Source organism: Entelurus aequoreus, linkage group LG02 (assembly GCF_033978785.1).
Source record: "Entelurus aequoreus isolate RoL-2023_Sb linkage group LG02, RoL_Eaeq_v1.1, whole genome shotgun sequence".
NCBI lineage: Eukaryota > Metazoa > Chordata > Actinopteri > Syngnathiformes > Syngnathidae > Entelurus > Entelurus aequoreus.
The window spans coordinates 4,565,477-4,585,476 of NC_084732.1; the positions used below are offsets into that span (position 1 = coordinate 4,565,477).

Sequence of the window (20,000 nt, forward strand, 5' to 3'; positions counted from 1 at the left end):
TTTTTACATAAGAAAATGTTTTAACATTTTTCAATAACTTTTTTATACTTCTACAAACAAAATATACTTTTTTTTATGAGAAAATCATACAATTTTATAAGAAAAAAATTGTGAACTATAACAAGTCTGAATTAAAAAAGGATATATTTTAATTTTACACTTTGAAAGTCAGAATATTCCAAAAATAAATTTGACAATGTGAAAACGTTTTATTTTTGCATGAGAAAAAAATTGAAAATTGTAATATAATTTTTTTATCTTTTACGAAAAAAATGTAATAATTTTGAGGAATTCATACAATTTTATTTTAAAAAAGTCATAATGAACTAAAAAATTCTGAAATTACAAAAAACTATTGCCATTTTACTCCTTGAAAGGCCGAATATGATTATAAAACTTTTGTTAAATAAAAAAAAAGTTTGAGAAATAAGTCAAAAATTTACAATAAGTTTTTTATACTTCTACAAAAATATAATACTTTTTGCAAGGAAATCATACAATTTTATTAGAAAAAAGGTCACAATGAACTAAAAAACATACTGAATTAAAAATAATATTATAAGAATACATATGACAAATAATAGAACAAAAGTTTAATTTTTACATGAGAAAAGTCAAAATTGCATAATTTTTTTTTTGTAATTTTTAGGAAACAAAATGATACCTTTTTTTAAACAAATTCATACTTTTTTTTTTTTAAGTCAGAAATTAACAAAAAAAAAAGTCTTAATTTACAAAAAATATTCTCATTTTACTCTTTGAAAGACTGAATATTCTAAGAATACAATTGACAAATAGAAAAAAATGATTTTCACATGAGAAAAAAAATTACATTTTTCAATAACTTTTTTATACTTCTACAAACTAAATTTAGTTTGTTTATGAGAAACTCATACAATTTTACAAGAAAAAAATTGTGAACTAAAAAAAGTCTGAATTAAAAAGTTTATTTTTACATGAGAAATAAGTCAAATCTGCACAATAACCCATCATTTTGCTTTGTGAAAGAATACCAAAACTAAAAAAAACAAAAACAAAAAAACAGGCGCTGTGAAAAAAAAAAAAAAAAGTCAGAAATTAACAAAAACAAAAAAGTCTTAATTTACAAAAAAATGTATGTTTATTTTAGTCTTTGAAAAGCCAACTATCATAAGAGTACATTTGTCAAATAATGTGGAAAAAAATTGTCATTTTTATTTGGTAAAAAAAAGTCTACAGAACAGAACTAACTTTTTCGAGGACGTCCTACAATTTTATCGGAAAAAAGTCAGAAATACATTATAAAAAGTATGAATTTTACAAAACATTTTAAAAAAATAATTTTACAATATCCATCCATCCATTTTCTACCGCTTGTCCATTTTGAGTCGCGGGGGGTGCTGGAGCCTATCTCAGCTGCATTCGGGCGGAAGGTGGCGTACATTCTGGACAAGTCGCCACCTCATCGCTTTACATTTTTAGGAAAAAATATTATACTTTTTTTTCAACAAATTCATAAGTTTTTTTAATTATTTTTTTTAAGTCAGAATTAACAAAAAAAAAAAGTCTTAATTTACAAAAAAAAAAAAAATTATTTTAGTTTTTGAAAAGCCAAATATTATAAGAGTACATTTGTCAAATAATGTGGAAAAAATATGTCATTTTTATTTGGTAAAAAAAAGTCTACATTTTTAAAATGTTATTCTGTATTTATAGGAATAACAAAATAGAACTAACTTTTTGAGGACATCCTACAATTTTATTGGAAAAAAGTCAGAAATAAATTTTAAAAAGTGAATTTTACAAAAAAAAAAAAAATAATACAATATTAAAGTCACAATATAAGAATTCATTTGAAAAATAATGGGGATATTTTATTTTTTATTCTTTAAATAAAAAAGGCAGAAATTAACAAAAAGAAGAAAAAAAAAGAAGTCTTAATTTACTAAAAAATATATTTTTATTGTAGTCTTTGAAAAGCCAAATATTAGAAGAGTACATTTGTCAAAGAATGTGGAAAAAAGTTGTCATTTTTATTTGGTAGAAAAAAAGTCTAAATTTTTACAATGTAATTTTGTATTTATAGGAATAACAAAACAGAACTAACTTTTTTGAGGACGTCCTACAATTTTATCGGAAAAAAGTCAGAAATACATTATAAAAAGTATGAATTTTACAAAAAATTAAAAAAAAATCATTTTACAATATCCATCCATCCATCCATCCATCCATCCATCCATCCATTTTCTACCGCTTGTCCCTTTTGGGTCGCAGAGGGTGCTGGAGCCTATCTCAGCTGCATTCGGGCGGAAGGCGGCGTACACCCTGGACAAGTCGCCACCTCATCGCTTTACATTTTTAGGAAAAAATATAATCCTTTTTTTTAATCAAATTCATAAATGTTTTTTTTTTTTTTTTAAAGTCAGAATTAAAAAAAAAAAAAACTTTTAATTTACAAAAAAAATATTTTTATTTTAGTCATTGAAAAGCCAAATATTATAAGAGTAAATTTGTCGAATAATGTGGAAAAAAGTTGTCATTTTTATTTGGTAAAAAAAAGTCTAAATGTTTACAATGCTATTTTGTATTTATAGGAATAACAAAACAGAACTAACTTTTTTGAGGACGTCCTACAATTTTATCGGAAAAAGTCAGAAATACATTATAACAAGTATGAATTTTACAAAAAATGTTTAAAAAATCATTTTACAATATCCATCCATCCATCCATTTTCTACCGCTTGTCCCTTTTGGGTCGCGGAGGGTGCTGGAGCCTATCTCAGCTGCATTCGGGCGGAAGGCGGCGTACACCCTGGACAAGTCACCACCTCATCGCTTTACATTTTTAGGAAAAAATATAATACTTTTTTTTGATCAAATTCATAATTTTTTTTAATTTTTTTTAAAGTCAGAATTAACAACAAAAAAAGTCTTAATTTACAAAAAAAAAATATTTGTATTTTAGTCTTTGAAAAGCCAAATATTATAATGTCATTTTTATTTGGTAACAAAAGTCTACATTTTTAAAATGTTATTCTGTATTTAGAGGAATAACAAAATAGAACTAACTTTTTGAGGACATCCTACAATTTTATTGGAAAAAAGGCAGAAATAAATTTTAAAAAGTCTAAATTTTACAACAAAAAAAAAAAAATTACAATATGAAAGTCACAGTATAAGAATTAATTTGAAAAATAATGGGGACATGTGTTTCTTTATTTTTACATGAGAAAGAAGTCAAAACAATAACCCATCATTTGCTTTGTGAAAGAATACCAAAACCAAAAAAAAAAAAACACACAAAAAAAAAACAGGCGCTGTGAAAAAAAAAAAGTCAGAAATTAACCCAACATTTTTTTCTTAATTTACAAAAAAATATATTTTTATTTTAGTCTTTGAAAAGCCAAATAGTATAAGAGTACATTTGTCAAATAATGTGGAAAAAAGTTGTCTATTTTATTTGGTAAAAAAAAAAAAGTCTAAATTTTTACAATGTTATTTTGTATTTATAGGAATAACAAAACAGAACTAACTTTTTTGAGGACGTCCTACAATTTTATCGGAAAAAAGACAGAACTACATTTGAAAAAGTCTGAATTTAAAAACAAAAAAAACATTTTATAATATGAAAGTCACACTATAAGAATTCATTTGAAAAATAATGGGGACATTTATTCATTTATTTTTATTTTTTTGATTTTTTACATGAGAAACAAGTCACAACTGCACAATAACCCATCATTTTGCTTTGTGAAAGGATACCAAAACAAAAACAAAAACAAAAAAAACAGGCGCTGTAAAAAAAAAATCAATGTCAAGATGTTCAAATAAAGTGGAAAAAAGTTGTCATTTGTACTCGTTAAAATAGAGTCTACATTTTTACTATGTTATTTTGTATTTATAGGAATAACAAAACAGAACTAACTTTTTTGAGGACATCCTACAACTTTATCGGAAAAAATTCAGAAATACATTTGAAAAAGTCTAAATTTAAAAACAAAAAAAAACATTTTGTAATATGAAAGTCACAATATAAGAATTCATTTGAAAAATAATGGGGACCTTTATTTTTATTTTTTTTATTATTTTATTTGTTTTCCTGAGAAATAAGTCAAAACTGCGCAATAACCCTTAATTTTGCTTTGTGAAAGGATACCAAAACAAAACAAAACAAAAAAAAACAGGCGCTGCGAAAAAAAAAAAAAAGTCAGAATGTAACAAAAAAAAATGTCTTAATTTACAAAAAAATATATTTGTATTTTAGTCTTTGAAAAGCCAAATATTATAAGAGTACATTTGTCAAATAATGTGGAAAAAAGTTGTCATTTTTATTTGGTAAAAAAAAGTCTAAATTTTTACAATATTATTCTGTATTTATAGGAATAACAAAATGGAACTAACTTTTTGGGGACATCCTACAATTTTATCGGAAAAAAGTCAGAAATAAATTTTAAAAAGTCTGAATTTTACAACAACAAAAAAAAAAAAATACAATATGAAAGTCACAATATAAGAATTCATTTGAAAAATAATGGGGACATTTTATTTATTTATTTTTTTAACATGAGAAAGAAGTCATAACTGCAGAATAACCCATAATTTTGCTTTGTGAAAAAATATCAAAACCAAAAAAAAAAACAGGCGCTGTGAAAAAAAATAAAAAAAGGCAGAAATTAACAAAAAAAATAGACTTAATTTACAAAAAAAAAATATATTTTAGTGTTTGAAAAGCCAAATATTAAAAAAATAATTTTTTCAAGTAATGTGGAAAAAAGTTGTCATTTTTATCTGGTAAAAAAAAAAGTCTACATTTTTACAATGTTATTTTGTATTTATAGGAATAACAAAACAGAACTAACTTTTTTGAGGACATCCTACAATTTTATCGTAAAAAAGTCAGAAATACATTTTAAAAAGTCTGAATTTTACAATATGAAAGTCACAATGTAAGAATTAATTTGAAAAATAATTGGGACATTTTTTTTTTTTTTTTTTACATGAGAAAGAAGTCAAAACTGCACAACAACCCATCATTTTGCTTTGTGAAAGAACACCAGAACCAAAAAACAAACAACAAAAAAACCAGGCGCTGTTAAACGCCCCCTCAGACATGAGACATGGCGAGTACGTTGCCTACGAGCGAAACACATCTGACATTTGCTTTGTCAACAGCCGGCGCTTTTATGACTTTGTCTCCGCTTTTCTCGCTGCAACGGATGGATTTTTTTATTTTTTTTCCTTCTCTTTCCCTCGTCCCGCGCGGATCGCCCGAGTTTTTGTGCACGGCCCGCCTCCCACGCTCGCCCCATCGTTCCCACTTTAACTAAGTCACACCGCCTGCCCTTGGGATAATGGCGAATTACGTCACGACCTACCCAACAAAAAAAAATCCTTCCGACCCTTAGAGATGCTCCTCGGCAGACAGATTTAGGAACATCCGTCTGTCAATCGATACGTTTAATCTCCTGGCGGCGCCTATAGACAGAATATGGAATACATACATTTATAAATAGGCTTTGAATAGGTCTTCTTTGTTTACGGGCGTTGTTAGAATACGGGGAAGCTCGCACATGCAAATTCCGCACATTGCGGCATGGCCAAGATATGCAACTGGGTGCTCTAATTACTTAAAGGCACGTCGCTGCTATCCGGGCCGGGATCGCTGCAGACTTTGTATCTGGCAGGAAATAATCAGAGGCCGTGTTGCATCGACAACGCGTACGAGAGTCAATGTCGCGCTTTCAAAATGATCTCATGAATAGGACAAGTTTTTAATGAACAGGCTGACGCTCCCAGAGGGAAGGAGTCGGTAAGTTCTACGGAAAAAGCACTTTTTCAATAAGAGGTGGAACAAAACAACAATTGAAGTACAACATCATAAAGAGGGTAAGGAAAATTCAATATCCATTAACCCAAATCTTTTAGGAAAAATCGAAGTCTTCAAAAGGGACTGGTCAATGCCAGGTCTCCCCCGGGTTTTAGAAGACTCTGGCCTGAAGACCGAAAGTTGCGCCCTATGTCACGGAAAGTCCCGGGCTTAAATCTTAAACTTTGGGCGGTTTAGCCTCAATGCTAACTAGGGAAAATACACTTCCACCACTGTTGCTGGCATTGACACGAGGGTTGTCTCATTTGCATCTCAACAGTTGTTTTCCTCACTATAATAGGCCGAGACCATCCTTGCCCAGGCACACCCTCCTGGTATTGGATTATAAATATTTGGGGTTTTGGCACCAGCCTGACCAATCTGACCAATCTAAATCTTATACTGGATCTGACCAATCTAAGTCTAAGACTAGATCTGACCAATCTATGTCTAAGACGATATATGACCAATTATAGTCTAAGACTAGAGCTGACTGATAGATATGACCGATCAAAATCTAAGAATAGATCTGACCAATCTAAGTCTAAGACTGGATCTGACCAATCTAAGTCTAAGACTGGATCTGACCATTTTAAGTCTAAGACTAGAGCTGACCAATCTAAGTCCAAGCCTAGATCTGACAAATCTAAGTCTGAAACGAGATCTGTCCAATCTAAGTCTAAGACAAGATTGAGACCGTGTTGCATCGACAACGCGTACGAGAGTCAATGTCGCGCTTTCAAAATGATCTCATGAATAGGACAAGTTTTTAATGAACAGGCTGACGCTCCCAGAGGGAAGGAGTCGGTAAGTTCTACGGAAAAAGCACTTTTTCAATAAGAGGTGGAACAAAACAACAATTGAAGTACAACATCATAAAGAGGGTAAGGAAAATTCAATATCCATTAACCGAAATCTTTTCGGAAAAATCGAAGTCTTCAAAAGGGACTGGTCAATGCTAGGTCTACCCCGGGTTTTAGAAGGAGTTTTTAGGAGACCCTGGCCTGAAGACTGAAAGTTGCGCCCTATGTCACGGAAAGTCCCGGTCTAAAATCTTAAACTTTGGGCGGTTTAGCCTCAATGCTAACGAGGGAAACTACACTTCCACCACTGTCGCTGGCATTGACACGAGGGTTGTCTCGTTTGCATCTCAACAGTTGTTTTCCTCACTATAATATGGCGAGACCATCCTTGCCCAGGCACACCCTCCTGGTATTGGATTATAAATATTTGGGGTTTTGGCACCAGCCTGACCAATCTGACCAATCTAAGCCTAAGAGTGGATCTGACCAATCTAAGCCTAAGACTAGATCTGACCAATCTAAGTCTAAGACTGGATCTGACCAATCTAAGTCTAAGACTAGATCTGACCATTCTATGTCTAAGACGAGATATGACCAATTATAGTCTAAGACTAGAGCTGACTGATAGATCTGACCGATCTAAATCTAAGAATAGATCTGACCAATCTAAGTCTAAGACTGGATCTGACCATTTTAAGTCCAAGACTAGATATAACCAATCTAAGTCTAAGACTAGACCTGACCAATCTAAGTCTAAGACTTGATCTGACTTATCTAAGTCTAAAACGAGATCTGTCCAATCTAAGTCTAAGACAAGATTGAGGCCGTGTTGCATCGACAACGCGTACGCGAGTCAATGTCGCACTTTCAAAATGATCTCATGAATAGGACAAGTTTTTAATGAACAGGCTGACGTTCCCAAAGGGAAGGAGTCGGTAAGTTCTATGGAAAAAGCAATTTTTTCATAAGAGGTGGAACAAAACAACAATTGAAGTACAACATCATAAAGAGGGTAAGGAAAATTCAATATCCATTAACCCAAATCTTTTCGGAAAAATCGAAGTCTTCAAAAGGGACTGGTCAATGCCAGGTCTCCCCCGGGTTTTAGAAGACCCTGACCTGAAGACCGAAAGTTGCGCCCTATGTCACGGAAAGTCCCGGGCTGAAATCTTAAACTTTGGGCGGTTTAGCCTCAATGCTAACTAGGGAAACTACACTTCCACCACTGTCGCTGGCATTGACACGAGGGTTGTCTCGTTTCCATCTCAACAGTTGTTTTCCTCACTATAATAGGGCGAGACCATCCTTGCCCAGGCACACCCTCCTGGTATTGGACTATAAATATTTGGGGTTTTGGCACCAGCCTGACCAATATGACCTATCTAAGCCTAAGACTAGATCCGACCAATCTAAGTCTAAGAGTGGATCTGACTAATCTAAGTCTAAGACTAGATCTGACCAATCTAAGTCTAACACTAGATCTGACCATTCTATGTCTAAGATGAGATATGACCAATATACTGTAAGTCTAAGACTAGAGCTGACTGATCTAAGTCTAAGATTAGATCTGACCGATCTAAATCTAAGAATAGATCTGACAAATATAAGTATAAGATTAGATCTGACTATTTTAAGTCTAAGACCATATCTGACCAATCTAAGTCTAAGACTAGATCAGACCAGTCTAAGACTAGATCTGACTAATCTAAGTCTAAGACTAGATGTGACCAATATAAGTCAAAGACAATATCTGACCAATCTAAAAGTGAGACTGGATCTGACCAATCTAAGTCTAAGACTAGATCTGACCAGTCTAAGACTAGATCTGACCAATCTAAGTCTAACACTAGATCTGACCATTCTATGTCTAAGACGAGATATGACCAATATACTGTAAGTCTAAGACTAGAGCTGACTGATCTAAGTCTAAGATTAGATCTGACCGATCTAAATCTAAGAATAGATCTGACCAATCTAAGGCTAAGATTGGATCTGACTATTTTAAGTCTAAGACTATATCTAACCAATCTAAGTCTAAGACTAGATCTGACCAGTCTAAGACTAGATCTGACTAATCTAAGTCTAAGACTAGATGTGACCAATATAAGTCTAAGACAATATCTGACCAATCTAAAAGTGAGACTGGATCTGACCAATATAAGTCTAAGACTAGATCTGACCAGTCTAAGACTAGATCTGACTAATCTAAGTCTAAGACTAGATGTGACCAATATAAGTCTAAGACAATATCTGACCAATCTAAAAGTGAGACTGGATCTGACCAATCTAAGTCTAAGACTAGATCTGACCAGTCTAAGACTAGATCTGACCAATCTAAGTCCAACACTACATCTGACCATTCTATGTCTATGACGAGATATTACCAATATACTGTAAGTCTAAGACTAGAGCTGACTGATCTAAGTCTAAGACTAGATCTGACCGATCTAAATCTAAGAATAGATCTGACCAATCTAAGTCTAAGATTAGATCTGACAATTTTAAGTCTAAGACTATATCTAACCAATCTAAGTCTATGACTAGATCTGACCAGTCTAAGACTAGATGTGACTAATCTAAGTCTAAGACTAGATGGGACCAATATAGGTCGAAGACAATATCTGACCAATCTAAAAGTGAGACTGGATCTGACCAATCTAAGTCTAAGACTAGATCTGACCAATCTAAGTCTAAGGCTAGATCTGGCCATTCTAAGTCTATGAATAGTAGTGATACTGTACAAGTAATATACAGTAAGTAATGTAGTAGTAGTGATACTGTACAAGGAGACAAGGTAACAAGGGACAAGGAGATAAGGAGACAAGGAGACAGTGTGGACGGTCAGTGTCTGACCTTTCTGAGTCGCAGGATTCCCTCCTGAGTGAGGTCATCAGTGATGATGTCAAACACTCCCTGGTCGTCTCCTTCCAGGATCTTGTAGTGGGACTTGCTGTTGTCTCCCACGTCTCTGTCCATGGCCTTCACTCTGCCTCCGGTCTGGCCCACTCCCACCTCCTCTGACACCACAAACTCATACACACCTGCCACAAACACACACACACACACACACACACACTCATGTCATAGTACTTGTACTACTTTTACACACGTCCTAGTACCTGTACTACTTTTACACACGTCACAGTACTTGTACTACTTTTACACACATCATAGTACCTGTACTACTTTTACACACGTCACAGTACTTGTACTACTTTTACACACATCATAGTACTTGTACTACTTTTACACACGTCCCAGTACTTGTACTACTTTTGCACACGTCCCAGTACTTGTACTATTTTTACACATTCAGTAGTAGTTGTAGTACTTTTACACATTTAGTAGTTGTACTTCTACACATTTAATAGTAGTTTTAGTACTTTTACACTTTTAGTAGTAGTTGTACTTTTACACATTTAGTAGTAATTGTACTACTTTTTTAGAAGTTGTAGTACTTTTACACATTTAGTAAGTGTAGTACTTCTACACATTTAGTAGTAGTTGTACTTTTAAACATTTAGTAGTAGTTGTACTTTTACACATTTAGTAGTTGTAGTACTTTTGAACATTTATTAGTTGTACTTCTACACATTTAATAGTAGTTTTAGTACTTTTACACTTTTAGTAGTAGTTGTACTTTTACACATTTAGTAGTAATTGTACTTCTCTTTTAGAAGTTGTAGTACTTTTACACATTTAGTAGGTGTAGTACTGCTACACATTTAGTAGTAGTTGTACTTTTAAACATTTAGTAGTAGTTGTACTTTTACACATTTAGTAGTTGTAGTACTTTTGAACATTTAGTAGTTGTATTACTTCTACATATTTAGTAGTTGTAGTACTTTTGAACATTTAGTAGTTGTATTACTTCTACACATTTAGTAGTTGTAGTACTTGAAATGAATTTACATGAGAAAAATTCAAAATTGAACAATTACATTTTTATTTTTAATAAATTAACAAAAAAAAGTCTGGATTTACGAAAAAAAGGCCACATATTGTAAAAATAAATTTGTTAAATAATGTGAAAAAAAAGTTGTAATTTTTAAATGGTAAAAAGTCAACATTTTAAAAAATGTTTTGTATTAGGAAGGATTATAAAAAATAAATAAAAAACCTTTAGTAGGAAATCCTACAATTGTATTGGAAAAAAGTCAGAATTTAATTTTAAAAAGTCTGAACTTTAAAAAAAAAAAAAAAAAAAAAAAGTTACAATATGAAAGTCGCAATATTAAGAGAAAACATTTGACAAAAACTGGGAAAAAAGTTTTATTTTTACATGAGAAACTAGTCAAAATTGCACATTTTTTTATACCTTACAAAAAAGTAATACTTTTTTTGAGGAATTCATTCAATTTTTTAAATTTTTATAAATCAACAAAAAAATGTCTCAGTTTACGAAAAAATACTAATTTTTGTAAGAATAAATTTGTCAAATAATGTGATTATTTTTTTATTTTTTATATGGTAAAGTCACAATTTACAAATAAATTAACCAAAAAAAAATGTCTGAATTTATGAAAAAAGGCCAAATATTGTAAGAATACACTTGTCAAATAATGTGAAAAAAGTTTTAATTTTTATGTAGGAAAAAAGTCAACATTTAAAAAAGAAAAATTGTAGTTAGAGGGATTAAAAAAAAAAAAAACTTTTTATTAGGAAATCCTACAATTTTATCGTAACAAAGTCAGAAATTAATTTTAAAAAGTCTGAATTTTATAAAAACAAAAACAAAAATTACAATATGAAAGTCACAATTTTATGAGAATACATTTGACAAATAATGGAAATAAAGTTTTATTTTTACATGAGAAAATCAATTAAAATTGCACAATTTTTTTTATACTTTACAAAAAAGTAATACTTTTTTTGAGGAATTCATTCAATTTTTTAAATTTTTATAAATTAACAAAAAAATGGCTGGATTTACGAACAAATACTCATTTTTGTAAGAATAAATTTGTCAAATAACGTGATTTATTTTTTATTTTTTATATGGTAAAGTCACAATTTTACAATTTTCGTTTATCTACGAATAAAATATTTTTTTTTATAAGTAAATCTACAATTTTATAGGAAACAAGTCAAAATGAAATTTTAAAAAGGCTACATTTTACAAAAAAAAACAATATTATAATATGAAATTCACAATATAAGAATACATTTGAAAAATAATGGAGAACATTTTTTTTTACATGAGAAAAAAGTCAAAATTACAAATTTTATTTTTTATTTTTGAGGAATTAATTTAATATTTTTGTATTTATTTTTAATTTATTTATTTTTTAAATTACCAAAAAAAAAGTCTGAATTTACGAAGAAAGGCCAAATATTGTAAGAATATATTTTTCAAATAATGTGAAAAATGTTTTTATATGGTAAAAAAGTCCAAATTTTAAAACATGTTTTGTATTTAAAGGGATTACAAACTAAATACAAAACATGTATTTAGTTTTGTATTTATTTCCTAAAACTTTTATCAGGAAATCCTACAATTTTATGGGAACAAAGTCAGAAATTAATTTAAAAATGTCTGAACTTTACAAAATTAATATTTTAAAATATTAAAGTCACAATAATATGAGAATAAATGTGGCAAATTTTGTGAAAAAAGTTGTAATTTTTATATGGAAAAAAAGTCAACATTTTACAACACAAAAAAAGTTATTCTACTAAAAAAAGTTTCATTTACAAAATGATTGCAGTTAAAAACAGCAGTTTTATGTTGTGTATTTCCTCCACCAACAGGATGAGGTGAGTACTGCAGTAGCGCAGTAGTACTACTCACTTTTGGAGAACTTGGGCGGGTTGTCGTTGATGTCTGTGAGCGTGACCGTGACCGTGGTGGTCCCTGACAGACCACCCATGTGACCGCCCATGTCTTTGGCCTGGATGACCACCAGGTACTCCTCCCTCATCTCCCGGTCCATCCCGTGCAGAGCCACTTTGATGGTGGCTGAGGGAACAACACAAACACAAAGTCAAACTAACTACTTTTTACATTTAGTAGTAGTTGTAGTACTTTTACACATTTAGTACCTGTAGTACTTTTGTACATTTAGTACTTGTAGTACTTTTATACAGTTAGTAGTTGTAATACTTTTACACATTTTGTAGTAGTTGTTTTTTTACACATTTAGTAGTTGTAGTACTTTTACACATTTCAAAGTTGTAGTAATTTTACACATTTAGTAGTCATAATACTGTTACACAATTAGTAGTAGTTGTACTTTCACACATTTAGTAGTAGTTGTACTTTCACACATTTAGTAATGGTTGTACTTTTACACATTTAGTAGTTGTATTACTTTTACACATTTAGTCGTTGTTGTACTTTTACACATTTAATAGTATTTCTAGTACTTTTACACATTTTGTAGTAGTTGTTTTTTACACATTTAGAAGTATTTTTACTTTTACACATTTAGTAGTTGTAGTACTTTTATACATTTCATAGTTGTAGTAATTTTACACATTTAGTAGTCATAGTACTTTTACATTGTTAGTAGTAGTTGTACTTTTACACATTCAATAATAGTTGTACTTTTACACATTTAGTAGTTGTTGTACTTTTACATATTTAGTATTAGTTGTACTTTTACACATTTAGTAGTTGCAGTACTTTTATACATTTAGTAGTTGTAGTACTTTTACACATTTAATAGTATTTCTAGTACTTTTACACATTTTGTAGTAGTTGTTTTTTACACATTTAGGAGTAGTTTTACTTTTACACATTTAGTAGTTGTAGTACTTTTATACATTTCATAGTTGTAGTAATTTTACACATTAGTAGTCATAGTACTTTTACACAATTAGTAGTAATTGTACTTTTACAAATTTAGTAGTAGTTGTACTTTTACACATGTAGTAGTATTTATTGTACTTTTACACATTTAGTAGTAGTTGTACTACTTTTACAGATTTAGTTGTAGTTGTACTTTTACACATTTAGTAGTAGTTGTACTACTTTTACAGATTTAGTTGTAGTTGTACTTTTACACATTTAGTAGTAGTTCTAGTACTTTTACACATTTAGTAGTTGTAATAATTTTACACATTTAGTAGTAATTGTACTTTTACACGTTTAGTAGTAGTTGTACTTTTACACATTTAGTAATAGTTGTACTTTTACACATTCAGTAGTTGTAGTACTTTTACACATGTTTTAGTAGTAGTACTTTTACACAGTTAGTAGTAGTAGTACGTTCACACATTTAGTAGTTGGAGTACTTTTACAGATTTAGTAGTAGTCATACTTTTACACATTAATTAGTAGTTGTAATTTTACACACTTAGTCGTTGTAATACTTTTACACATGTTTTAGTAGTAGTACTTTTGCACATTTAGTAGTTGTAGTACTTTTACACATTTAGAAGTAGTTATACTTTTACACATTTAGTAGTAGTTCTACTTGTACACATTTAATAGTTGTATTACTTTTACACATTTAGTAGTCGTTGTAGTACTTTTAGACATTTAGTAGTTGTAGCACTTTTACACATTTAGTAGTAGTTCTAGTACTTTTACACATTTATTAGTAATTGTACTTTTACACATTTAGTAGTTGTAATACTTTTACACATTTGTTAGTAGTAGTACTTTTACACATTTAGTAGTTGTAGTACTTTTACACATTTAGTAGTAGTTGTACTTTTACACATTTAGTAGTGGTTGCACTTTTACACATTTAGTAGTTGTAGTACTTTTACACATTTAGTAGTAGTTCTATTACTTTTACACATTTAGTAGTAGTTGTACTTTTACACATTTAGTACTTTTATACATTTAGTATTTGGAGTACTTTTACACATTTAGTAGTTTTAGTACTTTTACATATTTAGTAGTCATTGTAGTACTTTTACACATTTAGTAGTTGTAGTTCTTTTACACATCTAGTAGTCGTTGTAGTACTTTTACACATTTATTAGTTGTAGTACTTTTACACATTTAGTAGTAGTACTACGTTCACACATTTAGTATTTGGAGTACTTTTACACATTTAGTAGTTGTAGTACTTTTACACATTTAGAAGTAGTTCTACTTGTACACATTTAGTAGTAGTTCTACTTGTACACATTTAGTAGTTGTATTACTTTTACACATTTAGTAGTAGTTCTAGTACTTTTACACATTTATTAGTTGTTGTACTTTTACACATTTTGTAGTTGTAGTACTTTTACACATTTGTTAGTAGTAGTACTTTTACACATTTAGTAGTTGTAGTACTTTTACACATTTAGTAGTGGTAGCACTTTTACACATTTAGTAGTAGTTGTACTTTTACACATTTAGTACTTGTAGTACTTTTATACATTTAGTAGTTGGAGTACTTTTACACATTTAGTAGTTGTAGTACTTTTACACATTTAGTAGTCATTGTAGTACTTTTACACATTTAGTAGTTGTAGTTCTTTTACACATCTAGTAGTCGTTGTAGTACTTTTACACATTTATTAGTTGTAGTACTTTTACACATTTAGTAGTAGTAGTACGTTCACACATTTAGTAGTTGGAGTACTTTTACACATTTAGTAGTTGTAGTACTTTTACACATTTAGAAGTAGTTCTACTTGTACACATTTAGTAGTTGTATTACTTTTACACATTTAGTAGTAGTTCTAGTACTTTTACACATTTATTAGTAGTTGTACTTTTACACATTTAGTAGTTGTAGTACTTTTACACATTTGTTAGTAGTAATATTTTTACACATTTAGTAGTTGTAGTACTTTTACACATTTAGTAGTAGTTTTACTTTTACACATTTAGTAGTTGTAGTACTTTTACACAATTAATAGTTGTAGTAATTGTACATATGTAGTAGTTATAGTACTTTTACACAGTTATTAGTAGTTGTACTTTTACACATTTAGTAGTTGTAGTACTTTTACACATTTAGTAGTTGTAGTACTTTTACACATTTAATAGTAGTTCCAGTACTTTTACACATTTAGTAGTAGCTGTACTTTTACACATTTAGTACTTGAAGTTTTTTTTTACATTTAGTAGTTGGAGTACTTTTACACATTTAGTAGTTGTAGTACTTTTACACATTTAGTTGTCATTGTAGTACTTTTACACATTTAGTAGTCGTTGTACTACTTTTACACATTTGTTAGTTGTAGTACTTTTACACATTTAGTAGTGGTAGTACTTTTACACATTTAGTAGTTGAAGTAATTTTACACATTTAGTAGTCGTTGTAGTACTTTTACACATTTAGTAGTCGTTGTAGTACTTTTACACATTTAGTAGTGGTAGTACTTTTACACATTTAGTAGTTGTAGTACTTTTACACATTTAGTAGTGGTAGTACTTTTACACATTTAGTAGTTGTAGTACTTTTACACATTTAATAGTTGAAGTGCTTTTACACATTTAGTAGTAATAGTGCTTTTTTTTTTTTTTTTTTTTTTTTTTTTTAGTACATTTGCATGCTAAACTTCTTGTCCACCTTCCTTGACAGTTTGTTAGCAGACATTATTTTAGCAAGCACAGGTGAGGAATTCCCTGCAGGTGTTTCTTCTGCATGAGCAGAGCCTCCGAGAATGAAAAAAAAAAAAAAAAAAAAAAAAAAAAGGGAAGGATGCTGTGCTTGTTTTCCGGCACGTTGTTCCGCAGTCTGCCGCCATTTGTATTGTAATTGTGTGTGGATGATGGCGTCTGTCTGCTTTCATCTGGAGTGGACCTCACTGACAATAATCCACTCAGGAAACACACTCCCCGCAGGACCATCATGTGAATGGAAAAACCCTCGCCTCGGTCTCTGAGCCGAGAATGGAGAACAGAGGCCGCCTGTGTTTACAGAGCACCATTTGGGGGTCAGCTCCTCTTTTGGAGGCCACTCGCAAAATAACCACACGCGGCGGCGATAATCATGTTTGTCCATTCACATACCAGGGTGCCAGTTTCGATCTCTGCCAAGTAAACATAACTGCATCCATCTACACACATACGTACATAGCATTTGTCAATCCATTCACATACACACATCATGTAAACATCATGTTTACATAGTGCAAATGTATGCACATTGTAATACTCAAAATGTAAACATCCACCTGTCCATTTACACATAATGCAAATGTTTGTCCATTCACGTACATAAATGCCAATATCTGCACGCACACAAAACGTGAACATCTGTTCACTCACATATAAACATATGTCTGTCTAGTTATATTAAATAGGAACATATGTCCATTCATCTACACACATAAGGTAACATTTGTCAATCCATTCACATACACCCATAATGTAAACATTTGTCCCCCGTTGACATACGAACATACAATAAACATCTGCCTATCTATTCAAATACAGTAATAACGTAAACATTTGTTTGCCTGTTGTTATGCGCGCATACAATGAACATCCGTCGGTCCATTCACATATACTATAAATTTCTCCACGCAAAAATGATGTACATACCCAAAACATAAACATCCACATGTCCATTCACACATTTACAGTACATACACGAAAAATGTGAACGTATGTCCATTCACCGACATCTGCCTATCCATTCACATACAAACATATGTTTGTCTATTCACACAAAATAGAAACACATGCCCATTTTTACCTACGCAGTAAGGTTAACATTTGTCAATCTAGTTACACACACCCATAATGTAAACATTTGTCTACCCGTTGACATACACACATACAATAAACAACTGTCTATCCATTCACACATATAGGTGATATTAGCATCTTTTTCCTCATGCAGATATTGTAAACATCCGCTCATTCACATCTACCTCTCCATTCATATACAAATGTCAGTCCGTCCATTTGATTCAAATACAAGCAAAACTCCATTTGCCTACAGACTTAAGGTAAACATCTGCCTATCCATTCACATACAAAAATATGTTTGTCTATTCACACACAATATAAACATATGTCCATTTACCTACACAGTAAGGTCAACATTTGTCAATCTATTTACACACCTCTCCTTTCACATGCAAACGTCAGTCCGTCCATTTAATTCAAATACAAGCACATGTCAATTTGCCTTCACACTTAGAGTAATCATCTGCCTATCCATTCACATACAACCATATGTTTATCCATTCACACAAAATACAAAAATATACCTCTCCATTCACATACAAATGTCAGCCGGTCCATTTGATTCAAATACAAGCAAATCTCCATTTGCCTACACACTTAAGGTAAAAATCGGCCCATCCATTCACATACTAACATCTGTTTGTCTATTCACACACAATATAAACATATCTCCATTTACCTACGCCGTAGGTTTAACATTTGTCAATCTAGTTACATACAGTACACCCATAATGTAAACATCTGTCTGCTCGTTGACACATACGCACATACAATAAACAACTGTCTATCCATTCACACATATAGGTGATATTAGCATCTGTTTCCCCATGCAGATATTGTAAACATCCGCCCATTCACATCCACCTCTCCATTCACATACACATGCCAGTCCGTCCATTTGATTCAAATACAAGCAAATGTCCATTTGCCAACACACATTCAAGGTAAACATCTGCCTATCCATTCACATACACCAATAATGTAAACATGTGTCTGCTTATAAACACATCAATAATAAACATTCAAATACCGTATGCTGTATTTGTCAATCTAGTTACATACACCCAAAATGTAAACATCTGTCTGCTTGTTGACACATACGCACATACAATAAACAACTGTCTATCCATTCACACATATAGGTGATATTAGCATCTGATTCCCCATGCAGATAGTGTAAACATCCGCCCATTCACATACAAATGTCAGTCCGTCCATTTGATTGACATACAGGTCTACACACTTAAGGTAAACATCTGCCTACCCATTCACATACAAACATCTGTTTGTCTATTCACACAAAATAGAAACATATGTCCATTTACCTGCGCCGTAGGTTTAACAATTGTCGATCTAGTATTATGTATAGTATAATGTAAAGATTTGCCTGCTCGTTGACACATACGCACATACAATAAACAACTGTCTGTCCATTCACACATATAGGTGATATTAGCATCTGTTTCCCCATGCAGATATTGTAAACATCCGCCCATTCGCATACAAATGTCAGTCCGTCCATTTGATTCAAATACAGGCAAATGTCCTTTTGCCTACACACTTAAGGTAAACATCTGCCTACCCATTCACATACAAACATCTGTTTTTCTATTCACACAAAATAGAAACATATGTCCATTTACCTGCGCCGTAGGTTTAACATTTGTCAATCAAGTATTATGTATAGTATAATGTAAAGATTTGCCTGCTCGTTGACACATACGCACATACAATAAACAACTGTCTATCCATACACATACAAACATATTTTTGTCTATTCACACAAAATAGAAACATATGTCCATTTACCTACGCCGTAGGTTTAACATTTGTCAATCTAGTATTATGTATAGTATAATGTAAAGATTTGCCTGCTTGTTGACACATACGCACATACAATAAACAACTGTCTATCCATACACATACAAACATCTGTTTGTCTATTCACACACACAATACAAGCATATGTCCGTTTACCTACGCCGCAGGTTTAACATTTGTCAATCTAGTTACATACACCCATAATGTAAACATCTGTCTGCTCGTTGACACATACGCACATACAATAAACAACTGTCTATCCATTCACACAAATAAGTGATATTAGCATCTGTTTCCCCATGCAGATATTGTAAACATCCGCCCATTCACATACAAATGTCAGTCCGTCCATTCAATTGAAATACAGGCCTACACACTTAAGGTAAACATCTGCCTACCCATTCACATACAAACATCTGTTTGTCTATTCACACAAAATAGAAACATATGTCCATTTACCTGCGCCGTAGGTTTAACAATTGTCGATCTAGTATTATGTATAGTACAATGTAAAGATTTGCCTGCTCGTTGACACATACGCACATACAATAAACAACTGTCTATCCATTCACACGTATAGGTGATATTAGCATATGTTTCCCCATGCAGATATTGTAAACATCCGCCCATTCACATACAAATGTCAGTCCGTCCATTTGATTGAAATACAGACCTACACACTTAAGGTAAACATCTGCCTACCCATTCACATACAAACATCTGTTTGTCTATTCACACAAAATAGAAACATATGTCCATTTAAATATGCCGTAGGTTTAACATTTGTCGATCTAGTATTATGTATAGTACAATGTAAAGATTTGCCTGCTCGTTGACACATACGCACATACAATAAACAACTGTCTATCCATACACATACAAACATCTGTTTGTCTATTCACACACACAATACAAGCATATGTCCATTTACCTACGCCGCAGG

The 20,000-nt window shown here is 31.4% G+C and overlaps 1 protein-coding gene across 2 annotated transcripts in view; it reads right to left on the minus strand.

The window, feature by feature from the left end:
* Positions 1-20,000, minus strand: part of cdh8 (cadherin 8) — a 465,099-nt gene that overhangs the window by 65,179 nt on the left and 379,920 nt on the right. For both annotated transcript variants that reach the window (XM_062020585.1, XM_062020584.1), the window contains exons 5-6: positions 12,440-12,607; positions 9,502-9,689 (exon numbers count right to left, since the gene is read on the minus strand). In XM_062020585.1, coding sequence (XP_061876569.1) covers positions 9,502-9,689; positions 12,440-12,607 — 356 coding nt within the window. The remainder of the gene's footprint in view (positions 1-9,501; positions 9,690-12,439; positions 12,608-20,000) is intronic.